The following is a 20,447-nucleotide window of genomic DNA, read 5'->3' on the forward strand; positions in this document are numbered from 1 at the left end:
GATGAAATGGCAAAGAATTTAACTTTATACTACAGTGCTTTGTAGCATGCCTTTCGGAAGCGAACAGAATGCCCACACACTTAGCATATGGCAAACTGTTCGCTTATGTGCACCTTGTATGCCTCCATGTTACAATGTTTTTGTGCCAGGCCACCTCCCGTGATTACAGGTGAAGTGTTTGATATTTTTTCATGTTAATTACATTAATTATTTGTATTGTGATGATATAATTTTGGTAAGAATGGCCCTTGGCAAAAATGACGCTGCTTTCCAGCCTTCCAAAACATAAAATGAAGAATTACAGAGAGGAGTGAATTTCACTCATAAATTTGGAGTTGCGGTAAATGGTTTAATATATGCTTTTGGAATGCTTCTGTGTGTGCCATGAGATAAAAGGCTGATATATCCAGTTGAGCCAGAAAATGCTATCTCTTCCACAGCATGAGTAAATAGATGCACATTTTATTATGTGCAAGGTATTGCTGTTATGCTGCTGGGACTGATAATAGGGTAATTATGCTCATAACAAACAAGATCTGATACAAAGCAAAACACTAAATGAGGTTTTTGTGTGTGTGTGAACATCATACGTATGTCAGCACTGTGTTCTTTCACCACTGTAACATCATCACACATCTATCTCACGAGTGGTCCATTTTCCCTCTTCTTTCTAAAAAGGAATGAATTGCTGAATTATTTATAAACATTATTTATAGGTAAGACATAGAATAAACCTAAAAAAAAAAAGCTGGGCCACAATACAGCTCTCTGTCAGTGCCGCCACCATCATGCCTACTATCAATTTTGTGCAGTTACGCAAGATGCGTGTTGCTTGGCTAAGGCTTGGCCAAACTGAGGTAGATGTTTTACTGAAAGGCATTAATTAAGCAGACTTAACCCCGAGATCTGCACTGTTAGCACAAATGTAACACTTTCTGATCCGCTAAGCCTGAAAAGGTGGGAGTGCACGTTGGGTGTGTATATTCCTTCCCCCTCCTTTTGCTTTTCCATGTGCATTATGGTTTTGCTTCATCTGCAGATATTAGTGTTAACCATAGTTACTTTCAAATGCTGGTTTAAAACTAATTATAATTAGCATTAAACTCTGTGAAGAAGGAGCAGCCGTGATGGTTACCACTGGGAATGGAGGAGAAAGCAAAGTGGGAAGATAGGAGAACCAAAGAGGAAAATGAGTGCAAGACACTAGAACATGTTTCTGACTCCTTAACTGTGGGAGCACTTAAATCTGGTCTGGGGTGATAGGATGGCTATGTGGAGGCTCCTTGAAACTGCTGTCACATAGAGGCTGCTCCACGTGGTAAAGTGATTCACACCCTGTTGCACAGATCAAGCTTCGAGAATGCATTGATATTTGCATGCTGAACACAACCTCAGCAAATGCAAAATGACTTTTCACGCAGAACAAAAGCCACGCAGGAGTAGCTCTCAGGGAGGTTGCAGTATGTGAATTGCTTCAGACTAAGCTGATTAATCTGGAGTTTGTAGGTTGACCCCTTGCTGTAAGAAGGCTCATTCATCCACCAGCCCATCATATTCCAGATTATAGTGTGCCAGTGTTAATGACAAAGCTTGCTTTCTCTGTTCTAGTAACTATGCGTCAGTTTGATCACCCCCACATTGTCAAGTTGATCGGCGTTATCACAGAAAACCCCGTCTGGATCATTATGGAGCTCTGTACACTAGGAGAGGTAGGAAGAATTAATACTAGTTTGGGAGGACTGCTTATCTCGCCAGCCATGTAAGCTGCTTGGATACTGCACTCCAAGGCAGAGTCATCAAAATTCTGCAGCAGATTCCTAGATTGAAGTTCAGCCCTGGAGTAATTGGGCATCATGCCATTGGAGAGGCGAGGCATGCATTTGCTTGCATCAGTGCTGGTTTGAGTCATAGCCCTCAAAGGGGTTGCAGAGAGTTGAAACAGACCATAAATCAAAACCTCTGTACACACTGCAGGGCATGTACATTGACACATAACCTGTGGAGCCATATTGCCTCTGAGGGGGACTTTTTATAATGGGCTTGTACAAACCAGGTTACAGGACAGAGGACCAGAGTAGGGCAAACATTCCCTGTCACTGATTATACTGCTCTGCTCCTTTGAATGAGAGCCGAAGTAGTGTAGAACTGGGGAGACATGGGGTCGAGCTCCCCCTCAGCTGTGAAGCTTTGAGCAGCTGTGGGCTAATCATTAGCTCTCGGCCTACCTCACAGGGTTGTTGTAGAAGAAAGTGGGTAGTGACAGGATCATGTATTCTGCCTTAGGCTCCTCAGAGGAAAATTGAGCTATAAACACAAGGAATAATGCTTTAGAGCTATTGTTTTAAATCCTGTGATTATCCTTTTAATGTTGCTCTTTACTGCTTTCAGTAAGCTACTTTTTGCCTTTTCCAAAAATGTTTTGAGTCATTATTTGTGTTTTAAAAAATACCGAAATGCTTACCATTTGAAAGATATGGCAAAAGTTCTTCTTTGTTGTCTGTGCATCACACATACGGGCTTTAGCATCAGTAGAAGGCCTAGGTTGGAAGAAACTTCAATAGCTGTCTGGCTTCACTGCCTGTATTTATAGAAGCACCTTGTTTCTCATCACATCCTCCAGGTGCAAAGTCAGATGGGGAGTGCCACCAGGCTTGTTTCCAAAATGAGAACACTGTTAAATTAGAGGGGGAGGTATCAACATGATTGGGGAACCCCCAAGGTTTGAGGAGGTACAAGAAATCTTTAGGTGGAAAAGGGGGGGCAAAACCACCCCCAAACAGCTCAATGAACGCTGTTATGCTCATGAGTCATGTAACACTTAGCAGCTGTTCAAGGAGGGTTGGGGAGAGACAAGATAAAAATCTGGTTCTGGGGCTGAAATTGCCTTTCGGGCAAGAGGGCATGAGTGGCTGGGAGAGTAGTCAGGAATATGTTACACTGCAACATTTTTAAAGACCTGTTTGCTAAACTATATTTTTATCTGGTCTGACCTTTTCTCTCTCTCATTCATAAGTTGAGGTCATTTTTACAAGTAAGAAAATACAGCTTGGATCTGGCATCTTTGATACTGTATGCATACCAACTCAGCACCGCACTTGCCTACTTAGAGAGCAAGCGATTTGTACATAGGTAAGATGTATGTATAATTGTCTGGCTTAACAATCATGTTGACTGTTAAATATAATAGTTACAGGAGATTCTTTGTAATCCAGAACTGTGTTTCCATGTTGCCTAGATTGATTTAATCTGTTTTGATTTAATTTAAGGAAAGTTATTAATACAACTTGTTCTGTGTCTTTGATTTATCGTTCCCTTTATGAGTGTCATTTTTTTGTTGAGAAGTCAGTTGCACACAAGAGACTTGGCAAAGGGTGACACCTGCTGGGCTGCTGCTTTTAGTGTGCGTTTTGTAATATTTGTACCAAGTGAATCCTAAAGTGGTTTTGCTAAGTCTTCCTGTGATTTGTAAACATTATTAAGAAAGCATCTGTCATATTTACGGCATGGCATTTCAACGGTGATTTTCTTAAATGAAGAGTGAAGAGAATATTAAATAGAAGCTTCGAGTTTACTGTAATTAGACATGCACCAGAGTGAAGAGAATGTTGCATTAAATATAGATGATAGAAGCACCTAGCAACTTAGAATCTGCATATCACAGAGTTTTCAGAGCATCTCACATACATCAAACTATAATCATTTCAATAACCTTGTAAGATAGAACAGTAGTTGTATTCCCGGAGGTGACATCAAGATGGAGAATGAGTGGCTTGCCTAAGGCCACGCATGTAATTTTGTGTCAGAGGTAAGATTCAGCCCAAACACTTCTTGATTTGTAACCTGGGGAAATACATCTCTTGCATTTCCTGTATGGCTTGATGAGCGAACTGTTGGATGATGGCACATTGTACCATGAGGAAAATTAGAAACTTTCTGATTCATACTGTTTGAGAGAGAATTGAGCAAAGATTCCTCTTTGCTTCACTTTCCTCTTGCTTCTCCAAACTTCTGGCTGACAATTCAAAGGTACAAGCAGTTTAGTAGGATGGTGAAATCTTCATTCTCTGTCAGCCAGGTGAACTTAGCAAATAACCCATAGTTGTTCATATTGTAGAAATCATGTATGCAGTTAGATTCCATGGTCAGAAGAAGGGTAGAATTGCCTTGAAATTTTTCTGATTTAACATCCTGTAGCAGCCCAAAATGCAGTAGCCCTGACAGGCATTAGAACCTGGAAATGTTGCACATGCTTTACATGCTAGGTTTGAGAATTAGATTGTTCAAAGGGTTTTTACTAACAGGACAAAGAGAAGTCTTTGCCGGAGACCCCAGAGAGGCCCTGCCAGTTAGGATAGTCAATATCAAGCCAGAAATGCCCAGGCATTCCTTACATGCAGCCCTGTCAGTATATCCTAACAAGGTTTTCATATAGTATATTGTGTGGGGCATAGTACATAGGCCATTTTCGACATGGCGATTAAATGTACCAAAGCTTTCTAGAAGTCAGATTTGTGATGCCCTGCATCTATAGAAAAGAATAACTTGGGTTTCCCTTGGCAGGGATATTGCTGCTAGAAATGTGCTGGTGTCTTCTACAGACTGCGTAAAACTAGGCGATTTTGGTTTGTCTCGATACATGGAAGATAGTACATACTATAAAGGTAAGGAGGTGGCTTGTTCACAAAGCTAGGGCCAGGAGCCTCGGTACAGATCAAAAGGTAAAATAAGACTGAAAGCACAAGAGTTTGTTTGTTCGTTCGCTTATTCAATGTATATGCCCCTTCGCTAGCCATAGGCGGCTTACAAACAGTTTATTCTGTTGGAGCTCTTTGCCATTTTAGCACCTTCCTGGTTTTAATCTCTAGTGCCTATTGCCCATGATAATACATTAAACCTCCTTGTTCAGGACAGACTATGGAATGTGCTCCCCAGAGAGGTCCGCCTGGCGCCGTCATATGTTTTTCAGCGCCAGGTTAAGACCTTTTTATTTAATCAATATTTTAATATGTTTTAATACTGAATTTTATTGTTGTATTTTATTAATTTGCAGCCAGAGTGGATTGTCAATTTATCTATGTTGTAAGCTGTCGAGAGACGCAAGTAATTGGATGGCATACAAAATTTAATAATAAATAAATAAATAAATAAAATAGATGCTATATACTGTGTAGTGCATCTAATGCAGAAAGGATATGTGTTCTCTATACCCTATCAGGAGGTCTGTGAGTGTGTGAGTCTGAGCTTGGTGGTGTCAGACCTGCCTTTTGGCAGAAATCAAAGATATGCGTTTTGGTGGGCTTTTGATGTGTAACTTTTAAACTGCCTCCTTTGTTTATGTTGATTGTACTTTATGTCTTATTACTGCTTCAGTGTATACTGATTTTATTATGGCTAGCATTTGGTTGTTCGTTTTGTATTTATTATATCCCACTCTGGGTTCAAAATTAGAACAGTGGAGTAGAAATGAATGAACCATTATAATGGTTGTTAATGTTTTCTCATAATGTTCCCAGAAGTATCCAAATCATTGCTGAGAATAGATCCAGCAGGGAAATTATTGATGGCAGAATACAAACCATGCTTTCCAGAAAATGTTTTCCATATGTATTATTTACTAATTCAGTCAATTTAAAATAAGCTTGGTAGTTAAATCATAGTGCAAGACCTCAATTGGCAATAAAAGCACATCCAGTGCAGTTTTTAAAATAAAATTACATGATCTGATTTATATTTGGCAAAAGCCAGGGAAATATTTATGCCAGTTATGTCAGTTTCCTTGATGACCTTTTGTTTGCCATAAAATTTTATTGAAAGTTATGAAGTTCTGCTCATGAACAAAAAGTATATTAGCGTGAGTGATAAAAGAATGAAGCTTGAATCACTTAGCTTGAAAACCTGTACTTTTCCTAGAAGTGTTCACGCGATCTTTCACAATCAATTGTTTAAGGAGTCAAGTGGTATGGATTCTGCCTTCCGACCTCTGCCTTATTTGTGCAACAACTAATCCATCTCCTAGACCAGCTTAAATCAAGACTTGTAAACTTAGCATGAACAAGAATGCATGCAAATGCCAAAATGTCAGCTGGCAGCAAACCTTGATAGAAGCTAGTGAGGGCAGGGCAGGGCGATGGAGTCCAGTAAAATGACAAGAAAGGGGGCATTATAAATGAGTATTGGATGTGACTCAAGTTCAGCATGACTGTCATCTTAAGTATTCAACCCTTTCTGCTATTTATACATCTTTAGACAATGGAAAAAAAACACCTTTGTGTGAAAACACAGCTGTGAGACAGCTTGTGTATCCTTTGCCTTAATTATTCCATCTGTAAAGATGTTTTTATAACACTTCATTCAATCACTGTGAAATCTGGCTTATAATATTTCTGTAGAGGGCCAAAAGGACCCCCCCCCCATGTACTAATGAAGCTAATCAGTTGCATGTACGTTAGCATAGATGATTTAGAGATGTTCATCTGTGTCCTGCAGCTTCTAAAGGAAAATTGCCCATCAAGTGGATGGCCCCAGAGTCCATCAACTTCCGACGATTTACCTCAGCCAGCGACGTCTGGATGTTTGGTAAGTAATGATAATTTCTTCATTAGGAGCTGAATCTGTAGCCTTTTTGACTCATTTCCCATTGCCATTTATTTTACGCCAGCAAATTCCTCATCACTGTGAACGTCTTGGTGGGGACTGTACAAAGCTTTGGAGTGTCAGTTCCAGTGATGCTTTATGCACTTTGCACACAGAACCATTGCACCCTTATGTAGGATCTGTGGCAATGAGTCTGGGCCACCAGATACCAGGGTGGAAGGCAGGTTTTGCGTCCAGTGTAGCACAACCGCATGATTTCTATGAACAGAGAATTCAGTCTTCTAGGGAAGTGGAGATACCATTGGTGTGGGGGCTAAATTGCTTTCATGGTGTCCCTAGTAACTAAGACTTAGTGATCGTGAGACAGGTTAGTTTTACCCTACTGCTGATGTGTCATTGCGATAGTTTGGCTGATCTGAACCATGGTTTTCCAGTTATGGTTGCTGTCTTCTGTAAGGACCACACTAAACGTCTGGAGATACTGTTGGAGCCATTGTTGCTTCTAGATGGCAGCTGTGGCTGGATGTCATTTATTTATTTCTTAGAATATTTTTATTCGGCTCCTCAGCCAAAAAGTGTACTGGAACAGCTTACAAATGATCAATAAAAGAAGATGGTATTTGACCTTTCCAAGTGCTCTCTTCCACTGAAACTTCTCTCTTTCTTCTTTAAAAAATACTTCCCAGGTGTGTGTATGTGGGAAATTTTAATGCATGGTATAAAGCCCTTTCAAGGTGTGAAGAACAATGATGTAATTGGCCGCATTGAGAATGGTGAGCGGTTACCAATGCCTCCAAACTGCCCTCCGACTCTGTACAGTCTTATGACCAAATGCTGGGCGTATGACCCAAGCAGACGACCAAGATTTACAGAACTTAAAGCTCAACTCAAGTAAGAATCTTTTTCTTGTCTGCTTATATCTAATGTTATCTGCTAATCCTTTTTTGTGGAAACTTGCTTTGGGGCAGGGTGCTGGACATTTCATTGCAAACCAGATTTTGTTGTGCTGATTACCACTTTAGATATCACAAGCCATTAAGAATGAATCTTCTTGAAATAATTGAGAGTCAGTGTGGTGAAGTGGTTAAGAGTGTTGGGCTGGGAGTCAAGAGTCCCCATACTGCCATAGAGCTAACAGCGGACTTCGGGCCAGTAACAGACTCTCAGTGCACCCTGCCTCACAGTGTTGCTGTTGCTGTGAGGATAAGATTGTGAGGATAAGATTGAGAGGCAGAGAACGATGCAAGCTGCCTTGAGTTCTGTGAAAAGAAGAAAAAGGTGCAATATCAATAAAATAAATCAATAACATAAAAATAAACTGAGATATGAATCCTGTAATGGCAATAATGTATCTATTTCCTGTGTAAAATCAAGGTAAAACCCCACTGGGAACTGTAAACCAGTCTGTCCATGTTTTCTGGGGCCTGTTACCTGCTGGCTCTAAAAACAGTGTACTGTTTTTTGCAGTCTGACAGGTGCTACAACATGTTTGCTAGCACTTCCAAGATGGAATCCCTTGTATACAGTGTTACAGCAGATCAATCACATGAGGTATCCAGAGCATAGGTCTGTGTTCCCAAATAAGTTTTAGTTGGTACAGCTTGAGGACATTGGCTACATGATTGGACAGATTTGTGCAAACACTTCTGTACTGGATCCTTGTGCCACTCATAACCAACAGCCAGTTGGGCCAGAGAGGTACATAATGCCTGCTTGTGAGAGCAGGTGGTCCCATGTCATTTGAACGACATGGGCAGTGAGACCATTCTGGAGAAATTCTCTCTAGATCCAAAAGATTTTAACAGCTTTATTCTGATGACAAATGCTCCTTTACGAGGCAAGTTCCTTGAGCAGATGGTCACCAGCCAGCTCCAGGCACTCGGGACAAGACGTAGCAACCTGGATCCATGTCAGTCAGGGTTCAGGCCAGATTTTGGCAAGAAAATAGCTTTGGTTACCCTGTATGCTGACTTTGAGAAAGAGGCAAGGAGTGTCAACCTGTTGATACTCATGGATCTCAAAGCAGCTTTCAATACTATTTAAAATGATATAGGGCAGATGTCTAGATTTTAAGAGAGAGGTCCTACACTGCAATGGTCCAGTTCCTACTAGGATGATCAGCTCCAGAAGATGGTCCATGGGGAGTATTGCTCATCCTTGTGGATTCTGCATCAAGGAGTCTCAGGGGTCAGTTTTGTCCAAATAAGCTATTCCATATCAACAGGAAACTATTGAGTGGGACTGTGTGAATCAGCTGTACATCTTCATTGGGGGAGGCTGTGAATGCGCCAGATCAGGGCTTGGTTGTGAGAGGGGATTGGATGTGGGCTAATAAACTGACGCTCAATCCATGCAAGACTGAGAATAAGTGGCTCCTCTGACTGGATGAGGTATTCAGCTCTTCTGGATGGGATCTTGAGGGGGCAGATTCATAGCTGCTCCTGAATCCATCTTTGTCACCCAGGTGGCCTTAGTGACACAGAATGCATTTGACCATCTTCTGATACGCTTCTATCTGAACAGGGATAAACTGGTAGTGATTAACTGTTTGCAGGTAACCTCCATTAGATTGGTACAATGCACTCTGTGTGGCCCTTGAAGACGGTTCAGACAGTTGCAGCTTGTACAAAATGTGGCCGTTGGAGCAGATAAGCCCAATCCTGTCCCAGTTGAGTTGTCTTCCTGTATTCTTCTGAGCTTGATTCAAGGTGCTAGTTTTAACCTATACAGCCTTGCATAGCTTTGGACCACAGTACCTGATGGAACACCTCTTCCAACCTGAAACTACCCAGGAGCTATGGTCAGCATCTGGGGCTTCCCCTGAGGGAAGCTGGGAGCATGACAACAAGGGAGAGCACCTTCACATTCTGGAAGGACCTCACTGAGGCCCACATGGTGTCACCACTGTCATCTTTTTGGTGCAAGGTTAAGACCACTCTCTGCTCTCAGATGTATTATGAGGTACTTCTGCCAGCTGTCTTTTTTTTTTTAGCATACCTAGAATTTGTATTGAACTTCATTTTAGCTGTTTAGATTAGTGTAGATATTTTATTGCAATTTTATGTGAAATTTTGTTACTGTGGTTTGTGATTTTATGAATTGTTGTGAACTGCCCAAAGAGCTTCACCTATGGGATGATAAAGAAACCATATAGTAAATGAATGGATAAATTTCATAATTTTGAAATGCCTTCTGAAATAACCAGTATTTTTCATTGATTGCCAGTAGGTGAGCAGTGGTGGGTCCAGGCAGATCTCTTTCCCCTGCCATTCACAAGGAGGGCATTCCATAACAGTGGGGCTGCAACTAGGAAGACCCTACCCTATATGTCATTAATAGACCTGCAACGCCTGCTGTCCATATTCTAGCTTAAAAAAAAAAAAAGCTGCAGTTTTTCCAATAGATCCAGAAATGAAAGTCTTGTGTTTCAGCTGATCAGGCTTTGAATAGCTTCCATGGATTCTTTTCTTTCCTACCCTTCTCTGCACAAAGGTCTCTTGGCATCACTTTACTCCATAAAGGCTATGTCAGCCCTTTTCGTTAGAAGGATTAAGAATTCTCTTCTGGTGGGATAGCCTGTTTCAGACCTTATGTTCCCAGGCACTATCAAAACCAACTTTTCCCAATTATTTGATTGTTTTCTTTTTTGTGTTTGCTTTTGTTATTCATTTTTTTGGGATGCTTTCCAGGAGGAAAGAGCAATCTCTGCTGCTACCGTTTGGGCGTGCGTGCGTGCGTGCGTGCATGTGAGTGTGTGATAAATAAATGTTGAGTATTTATTGGGAGAGGAACAGAAAACATAAGCAATAATATAGACATGGAAAGATTTAAAAATACAAAGACATCCATAGTAGCAGGACAAGCTTCCCTCACGCAAGAATCTATTTTGGTGAGTCTGATGGACTGGAGCTCTGGGTCAGCAAAAGAGGAGGAGATCTGCCATAATTTTTAAACCCCTCAGCTGCTCCTAGCTTGTTAGAGACAATTTTATGGGTAGAAGCTGTTGATATTTTGTGCGAATAATGGTTTGTCCACTTTCCATTTGATCCATGGAGCATTCAGGTATCCTGCATTCCCCGTCTTGTTCCTTATGATTCAGAATTGTACTTAAAATCATAGGCGTTTGAGGGGGAAGAGTTACTGAAGTCAGCTAAACATTCTTCTCCAGCATGGTTGTAACAAACCACTGATCCTCAATGAATGGGTCACAACCTTGCTAAAGGTATGTTGCTCAAAATGCAACACAGGTTTCTTTTGGTGTTTGTTTATTTAAAATATTTATATTTGGCTTTTCCATCTTGGCTACAAGGTGATTCATGGTAATAATAACAATTCACTTAAAACATAATGATAGCAAATCATGACAGCAGCAGCAAAAAGTTTCTAAGTTTTTTTTAATTCGTATTTTATTTCTCCCTTGGTAGCTAAACAAGAAAAGAACTCTCATCCTTCACCTATTATATTACTTAATTAGCTTCAGAATTGTCATTCATTTTTATTTAGAATTAACTGTAATTAATTCAGTGAGAAAGAGCAATTTTAATGTCATGTTAGAGTGGAAACTGAGGCTTGGGAATAGCTTTGCTAAGTAGCTCAAGTCTGAGCAGAAATCCCCATGCCACACCCAACTGTACAGTTCCAGTGTATCACACCCGTCTGAAGAACACTGCAAAGGTTGTGATCAGAAAGGTGCTATTTAGTTAGGAATGCAATTAGGAGTGAGTGCAATCCTGTGCATCTTTGAACAGAAAATGCCCTACTGGCTGAACATGTTGGGAATTGTAGGACTTGTTCTGCCTAAATGTCCATAGGATTGTGCCCTTGATTGGGGAGTGGAGTGTATGTTGGAAGGATAAGGATGGTCAGTTAGGACAATGGCGTTTTGCATGAAAATGCATTTGGAAAGCTTCTTCAAATTCAGCACATAAACTTTCCTAGGGAAACAAAATGCATGCCTTCAGGCTGCCTTAGGATCTGGCACAGGCCAGCTGCTTGACAAACGAGACATGCTCCTTTACTTACTGACTTATTGTACTACAAATAACCTTCAGTTTGGGAAAATAACGCTCAGTCTGACTTGCTTGACCTCCTGTGAATTCTGGCCATAAAATGCTAGGAGTACATTAAAACAGCTGTATAAAGGACAGTCAAAAATATCTCTAGACATTGGCTGTTCCCTTCTATGGACAGATCCTCCCAGTGGCCAAACAAAGGCAGTTTTATGTGTTATTTTTAATCCTTTGCTTTGAGGAGATTAAAGCTTCCCACAGCCATTTCCATTTCACACTCTCTCTTTTTGTCAGTGCAGAGACACAGACATCTGAGGATTTGCTCCATTTCAGCTGACCAGGATTTGGGGGTTGGGTTGCTTTGATGCCCCTCTTTTTTAAAAGCTTGCCCTGAGTACTGGAATTGGGGCTCCATCTAAGCCAGCACTGACCAGGAGTTAGGCCATGGCTCTGTTTGCCCTTCCATGGCTAAGCTAAGCATTTGGATTACCAGAGTAATTAAAGAGGGCTTTTATTTTTGATTTGATTTATACCCCGCCCCATTAGCCAAAAAGACTCTTTCCTGAAAAGCTTTTGAAATGTACAAACTATATTTCCCTTGCCACCAATCACCACAACTAGCTACCACACATGGGATTAGAGAGCTGGTCTTCTAGTTTGCCACTTCTGGGAAAGAGTGGAGAAAATGGTGTTAAGCTCCTTGAAAGTGCCTTGCTGACAGTTCTCAAGCAAGTTCTAGCTAAAAGACCAGCTTTGGTGTAGCATCTGCCAGTTTCTCTCTCCTTTGAAATGGAATGAGGCATGATTTGAAGGCAGGATTAAACCACAGCTCTTTCCTTTTATAAATTAAATATTTTTAGAGCCTCACAGCAATGTAGCCCATAGGCAAAGATGGGGGGTTTTTGTGGGGGCATGGTGCCTGCTTGCACCTAGTTAAGGCATGCACTATACAGCCAGAGAGAGCGTGCACACGCTTGACTCAAAGTAAAGGGAAAAGCCTAAATCTGAAGGTGAAAAATATCAGGGATTCTTGTCACATCTGTTTCGACTTAATATTTCCATGGCGTGTGTCAGAGACACCATGGCGATGAGCATAGATAGATGGCCAGACAAGTGACTAAGAATACAGAATTCCCTTTTAGCTGGCAGCAAGCAGGCATTTTGTGACTGCATGATTTTTATTGTCTTGGCTGTAGTCTGTCTCCTCTACTTGTGACTTCTGAAGAGTTTGTGTGCTATGATGACACGATCCCCCTGAGAATCATGCACACTTCCTCCACCCTACCCAAGTATATTGAGGACAAAAGGTTCCATCCAAACATGCAACCAAAAAAAAAAAAAAAATCTTGAGCATAAATGACTTGTTGTGCATGGATGGAAACAAATTCCTTGGGACTTGCAGCTGTATGCAGATGACATGAAATGGCTGGGGAAACATAGCCACTACTGGAATTTCTGTATTTAACAGGGTTGTCAGAAAGGGTGGGGCCAACCTCCTTGCTGCTGAACAGAGGAAGTAGAATGGGAACTTTTCAATAAAGTTATTTAAATTAAGCTTGATTGCGACTTTCCCCCCAGTGAATGGCAGATACTTAAATAGTAAGATCGCTGCTCAGCAGCCTTCCCTAACATGCTACCCACCAGATGTTTTGGATAGCACCTCCCATCATCCCTGGCTTCTGAACAGGGTTGCTGTACCCAAAAATATCTAGAGGGTATCATTCTGGGGAAGGCTGCTGTGCATACTTACTATATTTTTGCAAGATGTTTCAGTGACATGCCAGAGTTGTTTGACAATGTCTAGAAATGAGCGAGTGCCATTACAACTGAAATGTCTTTCAAACCACATTTAGCGCAATAGCCTTGTGTGCCCCAAGCTCTCTTGTACCTGTTGCCTTGCTGCTGGAGCGCACGCCACAAAAATATGCACCGGGTGCTCTGGCTTGAGGCGGGCAGGGCATAGGAGTTTAGAGTCAACAGAGTGACGAACAGAGATTGCAGGGCAGCCTGTTCAAACCCCACATATTTTCAGTAACCAGATGAAATAAATTGCTATCTGCATTTCTACCTCCTCTACCCACATAGAAGCTGCATAGCGGTTTTACATTTGGCAGAGCAAAGAAGCCAAATCTAATAGCCAATCAAGGAGGAATTTATTTTTGAAATGAGCAGCGGACTAAGGCAACTGATCTCATGCCTTTCACTGTGTACTGCTGGGAGTTAAATGGAGAGCTAGACGAAAGGATGTAAATTCTGAAGAGCCTTTAGAAACTCCTGACTGGCATCCAAAGCACAGGAGTGGCTGCAGTGCCAAACTGATTAACTTGTGGCCCTGCAGAGACCAGTGTGGAAACGATCAGATCAGCTCTGAACTCCTAAGAATGCATGTAGTATAAGATTCTGTAAGTGCTTAGTAAAACTAGAAAGCTGCAGCTCAGTCTTCCCTAGATTGCTGATATCCAAACAAAGTAATTTGTATGGCAGGAAAGGGAGGGAGTATTTGAGGAGGCAACACAGCATCAACTAGCGAAGAGGTGGTAAGTAGCTGAAGAACGGGCTAAAGCTCTTAGTTTCTTTGTTATATTTGCTTGTTTGTCCTCTGAGAGAGGCTAGGCTATTATCACAGGTTTTGTTTTGAACTGTTTGGCAGTAAAACTTAGGAGAGAATTTTAGATCTAGCTTTAGTCTAGGCTGAGATGACATTTAACTTGCTAGCAGAACTGCAGGTCCATCTGTCTGTCTCTCTGCCATAAGAGGTAAAAAAAGGAAACTTATTTTTGTCTTTTCAGAGATGTAGTAAACTTATTTCCCATGTTGAATATGAATGTTTTCAAGCAAGTATGTTCTTGATTAATTAGCTTAGTGTAATTACACTGGTGCCTTTAGATCAAAAGAAATGTGAATATGTATATATGTATGTCTGTATGTATGTAAAATGTTCCTCTGTGGGATCACCCGTAACTTTCTAAATATATCTCTCATCGCCATATGTCTTGGTGTTTTAAGGGTCTTATGTTTCAGTACCCAGTTGCTAATTTTGCAAAGGCATCCTTACCCCACTCCCACTTCCCCTCCCCATTATTAGTCTTATAAAGCGTAACAGTTTCTATCGCTGCTGAAAAAAAGACATATTTGTCTAACAAATTCCTTGCTAGTCTGCAGTCTGGAACCTTTGATTTGGGGAATGCACTTGGAGGAGACTTGAGGACGACATCCATTACATTCGCAGTGAGAATGTCATTTATCTTTGGTGTGCCATTTATATTCCCTTTAGTACAATATTGGAGGAAGAGAAGCTGCAGCAGGAGGAACGAATGAGAATGGAATCAAGACGGCAAGTTACGGTGTCCTGGGATTCAGGCGGATCCGATGAGGCTCCTCCCAAGGTACTGAAGATGGGTTTCTCTCATAGCCTTTATACTGAAGTAGCATAACTACGGTGTCCATTCACCTGCTAAAGGGGGCTGGGGAGGCAGGGAACAATTCACATGCTACATATTGCTCCTGAATCCCTGTGGTTCCAGTTCAGGCAGGCATATTTTCTTTCCTTTAAACGCCCCCCCCCCCAAATGAATACATTTTTATCCATTGTTGCAGCAGAGGTACTTTTGAAGAACCTAATGAACAATATGCTAAAAATAGAAGTAGTAAGACATACAGAATATTTGCTGCTCAGTTCTCTTGACTTTTAGATGAATATCTTTTAATGGCTGACTCAAGTTTTTTTTTCACAAGTGAATTTTAAAGTTGCAAATATTATATTATAACATAAAACAATATACAAAATATGTTGATCATATATAGCAACTAATGTATTAACTCTAATTTGGAAAGTAAGTGTTATGCCAAAAATAGATTTCCGATGGAGTCCTTTGGCTTTTATTTTTTAGCTGCTTTGCTGAACTTGGTTTTATTTTGTGGGGTCCACCTGAATAATCTCTAAAGCCATTAATTAAATCAGATAGCAATTACAGTTTTGGTGTTGATAGGTCAAATGGTTAGTCAGTGTTCTTTGCATTCCTCCTTAGATTTTCTTCTCTCAGGGAACACAGCTTGTCATTATGATGTTTCGCCTGGGGGTTAAACATTTGTCATTTTGCCTTGTCAGTCTTCCCATAAATAACTGATCAGTGAGAGACCCTGGCATGTATAAAGTTAAATTTATGACATAACGAACCATTTGGAAATGAATTCATTCCATTACACTTTGTGCTGGGGCAGATTCTTTTCTCGCTGAATAAAGAGACCATTTGCTGCTGCTTTGCTAACATCTGTTTCCACTCCAAGTCTCAGCATCACTTTTTTCCCCTGACAAGCATTTCTCCAGCCAGTTTCCACAATTCATCTGAAGAACCTGTGCATCAAGAGTATTTTGGGGTGACTTGGTCTTGAATGTGAAATTAATACCAAGCCACTCCAGAAAGCCTTTTGCTGGTGGAGAAGACAGTCTTGTTCCTAGCAGAGATGAAAAGTAGCAGAGATGAAAACAGCTAGAACTGGTTCCTTGATATTAAACACAGAAGCCTGCTTCATTTGTTTGTTCATTCTTTTCATTATTGCCCAGTCACCAAAGCTCTCTGGGCAGTGTACAGTTGGGCCTTGCTTGGAAGTGTAGCTATGGGAATCCTCACAATGAATGTCTGTGTTTTGGAATTTACCATTATACCACCAGTCAGGAGCAGAACAAGCAAGCTTGGATCAGCTCTCAGATCCTTTACAATCGAAATGCTTGTTATTGCTGGATTGGATAAAGCCAGGCAGAAGTGCTGTGAGATTTTATCTGGGCAGGTCTACCAGACTGGGTGCACTGCTAAGACTAGAGGCCAGAATTTAACTCAAGGACGTGGATCCTGGATATGCTTAAGAGGTGGTGCAGTGCCTAGGGAAGAATTGGCAATTTCCAAAGTGGGGCACACAGGCTTTCTATGAGAGAGCAGGCCATTGAACAGGTTCCAGCAGCATTTCTGCTGTTCTGGTGTGGGTGTATGCATTGCGGTTTTTGCTTGTGGGTTTATTTTATTTTATTTTATTTTATTTTCATTGTTACAGGTAAATGATTGCTCAGAATGGGGAGTGCCTTTCTGAGATTTTGCTCCTTTTCAATTGACAATCCAGTATCTGCACATGTGTTTATGTTAATCACTGTTTATTTGTATAGCTGCAGTAAGATGGACATTAAGGATATGTGTGCAGTATGGTGAAAAGCATGTGGACATTAACATAATGTTGGTCAGGCTGCTGGTGTCTCTTACTCTTAACTAGTTCTCTGGTCTTGAAGCCCAGAAGGTTTTCAGTGGATCAAGTTAAAAAGGAATGTGGTTGATAAAGAACATATTTTGGTTGAGTATTAGTCTAAAGCTGCTGATGGCATAATGAGATTGACAAAGCATATGAACCTAGCAGGTGTTTGTGGGGCTGCTTCTGAATGATTGTGCTTGTTCTTGGCAGAACTGTCCTGCAGCATCACAATGGTTAATAGCTGTCCTACTGCGGAAGATTCCTGTGGAATCATGCAAGGGCCTGTGTTTGCTCAGGGTTCCCTTCAGTTTTTATAAAGCTCTATTTTAGCATGGAGTTCAGTCCCATCAGTTTGCTGGTAGTACCAAGAGCTGCCCTTCCCTGCTCTTTGGAGTTCACTCAGGACTAATTTATAATTCAATAATGTGCTCACCATGTTTCTACCTTCCACAAGCATAAATGCTGCATACTTAGAACTGTATTATTTCCATATACATGTTAAGCTTTTTACAGCTGCACGCCCTGATGCGTATGCAACAAATGCCTGCCCTGCATAAGATGTAAATAGGCTGCTGGTGCCGGGAGGTTTGATGCAGACTGGCTGGAAGGGCCCCTTCTCAGAGGCAGAATACATGCTTTACATGCCAGAAGGTCCTGCATTCAACCCTTGCAATTCCAGTTAAAGCATGAGAAATGCTCCTTCTGGGGATCCTGATGCACACTAGTGTCGAGTAGACAGTAATGGACTAGATGGATTGAGAATACTGTGGTGGCGGTGGTTCAGACTTGGCTTAGTTACTAAGCTTAAGCAGAATGAATTGTGAGGGGGCCTTGGCGTAGTCTGGAATGCATTTGGAATTATTCTAGAAGGCTTATAAGACTTGAACAGGCTTCAGAGGGCTGCAGCTAACCTCAGAAAGGATTGGGCCCTTTGCAAGATCATGCGGGCCCAGGCAGTAGTCTTGCTTGGGCCCGCATGATAGAGTAGGCTGAGAATTCAGATGAATGGTATGTTATTACTGGACTGTAATTGAGCCATCTCATTTACTATCAGGACTGATATACTGACTATGCTTTGAACAAATTGCTTTCAATAATACATGCATTTGCAAAAGTAAACAAATGACATTAGTTGTGATAGCAAGCTTCTACTAGTATCATATAGTGTTGTTTGAAGGCATTAAATGTTACATTCTTGGAACTACTCTACTGGAGTTAATAGTTCTTCAACATAATGAATGAAGAATTACAAGTCTATTTATTTGTTAGTCTTCATAATTTGATAAGCGGAATATCTAAAGTGGATTGATATTTACAAAGTCATCCATAAGTAGGAGGCATGATCTTATCCCTTAAAGGTCGTAGAGGCAACGTACATTCTATCAGTATCAAGTATGGATGCAAGTGGAGAATAGCAATTTCGGTTGTGCTCAGATAGATTCACACGTGTGGAGGTGCCTGGTGGACAGAATAAATCCGTATCTTCTTCCTGGTGGTTGTGTGCAGGGAAGAGGTGATTACAGGAGCAATCAACCCTGAGTGTGGTGGGGAGGAACTCAACAGGCAAAGGGCACGTGATTTGCTAGTTGCACAGGAATTGGTGTGTGTGTGTGTGGGGGGGGGGAGTTGGACTCAAATGCATAGTCTTTCTTATTTCTGTTTTTGCTAAAAAGATTTTGCTCATGTCTGCTGTATGCTTTTTGGTTGCTGCAAATAGTAGAAATGGTAGCTGTTCTGCATAGGTTAGGATGGGACGTGTAACTACCTCCATGAAAGCAAGTGCTTCCTCAGTTACTGACTTTTGAATTTTTTAATAGAATACTGTGAGTTTTGCTACTTTGTTTTGTAAGTTATTTGTTTCTGTTCCTAGCCCAGCAGACCTGGCTATCCCAGTCCAAGATCCAGTGAAGGATTTTATCCAAGTCCGCAGCATATGGTACAGCCCAATCATTACCAGGTAAAAATACAACCTTTATTTCATTGGTTTTCTATCTCATCATCTTAGATATTTGCAAGCGGCGTGTTCGTACTGTGTCCATCTAGCAAGCCAAGAGGGTGTCTCTCTATCGTGAAAAGCACTCAGGTGGGGCCAGGATAACTACGGTGCCACATTTTAATTGAAACATGGTAACCAGAGTTCATCCAGGCCAAGCAAGGCCCACATTTGGGGGAGTCAGAGATGACCTAGGCTGGGGTTTGGGGTGAAGTTCTGCCACACCTGTCATTGGGCTGCAACTTCCATCAGCCCTAGCCAGTGGAGAAGGATGAGTTGCAGTCCAGCATCAGAGGATATTATTTTGCGCATCTCAGCTAGAGAGACTGGGGACTGCACTGGGGACCGTCTGCATGGAAAGCATCTGCTTTGCCAGTGAGTTACAGTCCATTCTGTCATAAAAGGAAGGGTCCTCAGTGGCTCTGAATGGCTTCCATCAAACTTGTGCTGGAATTGATCTGTGAATATGAATGCTTGCGAAGGAAAAATCTAGACAGGTGTGTCTAGAGCTTTCACACGTGGTGCCTCTGTGACTACAGCTGGATGTGGGTGAAGTACTCTGAGCCTGGTGGAGACACTGCTTGGAAGGGGAAAGGGGAGAGTGAGTGAACAAAAGACTTTAACGATGGGAGGTTATGACTTGATCATACGGATATACTTATAGAAATTTAAATACTTACAAAAACGGGGTGAGTTTAGCTGGTCATGTCAAACTGAGCCCAGAAAAAAAAGCAGCAGTAGTGTCAAGAAAGGTGAGAGTATAGTACCTTGGAAGGAGGCACAATGGAGCATGAATGAGGATTTTCGCAGATTCAGGGAGAAATGGTGGGCATTGGCAATGACGAACAGGAGCAAGTGACAAGCATCTGCAGTTGCTTGGAGGTGGGCACATTAAAGACCTGGCCAACATTCTCTGAAAGGTAAGAATATGGGGATGGAGGAAGTAGCAGCATTTCGCTTTACACAAGAATGTGGGAATTGTACAGATTTCAGTGGAAAGCATAAGAGTTCTATCTTTGCCATTTTCTGTGTTGACACTTTGATAAGTCTGCCAGCAGGAAATATTAGGTGAGTTAAAGGTATGATATTAGGCAGAAAGTGAGAAGTCAGAACTGATAGAATAAATGTGGGCTTAAGCAAATGCACATCTTTAATCGAGCTGTAAACTGCAAATGTGACACAGATGTGAAAGAACAATTAAGTGATAAGATTTCATTCCCCAGTGGTTTCTTTGAAGGCTTTCAGATGTTCTTAGAGAAACCAGTGATCTCCCTCCCCTACCCCCCCTTTTTTTTTACCTTACATTGTTTTAACTTAGATCTTGTGCCATTGGGATTTCTGACAGAATTTTTGAAAAGAACACATAGGTGCACGCAAAACTTGCAGTATATCCAGGGAGAGGCATTGCTGTGCTTTTTAAAGCAAGTTGCATTTTAAAATAACTTTGAATCATAATGGAGACAATAATCACCTTATTACCTTAGATATATAAGCTTATAAGACATCCTGGAGGCTAAACTAGCAGGATGTGTAGGAAAATACAAATACAATTTTTATTAGTATAAATGAGCACCAAGTGTTTCTGTCACTCATGTGGAATATGGTTTGAAAGT

The 20,447-nt window shown here is 41.3% G+C and overlaps 1 protein-coding gene across 14 annotated transcripts in view; it reads left to right on the forward strand.

The window, feature by feature from the left end:
- The window catches only part of PTK2 (protein tyrosine kinase 2), a 235,638-nt gene that overhangs the window by 189,003 nt on the left and 26,188 nt on the right, over positions 1-20,447 (forward strand). For all 14 annotated transcript variants that reach the window (XM_044452826.1, XM_044452827.1, XM_044452828.1 and 11 more), the window contains 7 exons: positions 1,609-1,709; positions 3,014-3,129; positions 4,561-4,661; positions 6,487-6,576; positions 7,281-7,485; positions 14,878-14,989; positions 18,712-18,798. In XM_044452826.1, the coding sequence (XP_044308761.1) occupies positions 1,609-1,709; positions 3,014-3,129; positions 4,561-4,661; positions 6,487-6,576; positions 7,281-7,485; positions 14,878-14,989; positions 18,712-18,798 (812 nt within the window). The remainder of the gene's footprint in view (positions 1-1,608; positions 1,710-3,013; positions 3,130-4,560; positions 4,662-6,486; positions 6,577-7,280; positions 7,486-14,877; positions 14,990-18,711; positions 18,799-20,447) is intronic.

This window comes from Varanus komodoensis, unplaced genomic scaffold (genome assembly GCF_004798865.1).
Source record: "Varanus komodoensis strain SLA01 unplaced genomic scaffold, ASM479886v1 scaffold75, whole genome shotgun sequence".
Taxonomy (NCBI): Eukaryota; Metazoa; Chordata; class Lepidosauria; order Squamata; family Varanidae; genus Varanus; species Varanus komodoensis.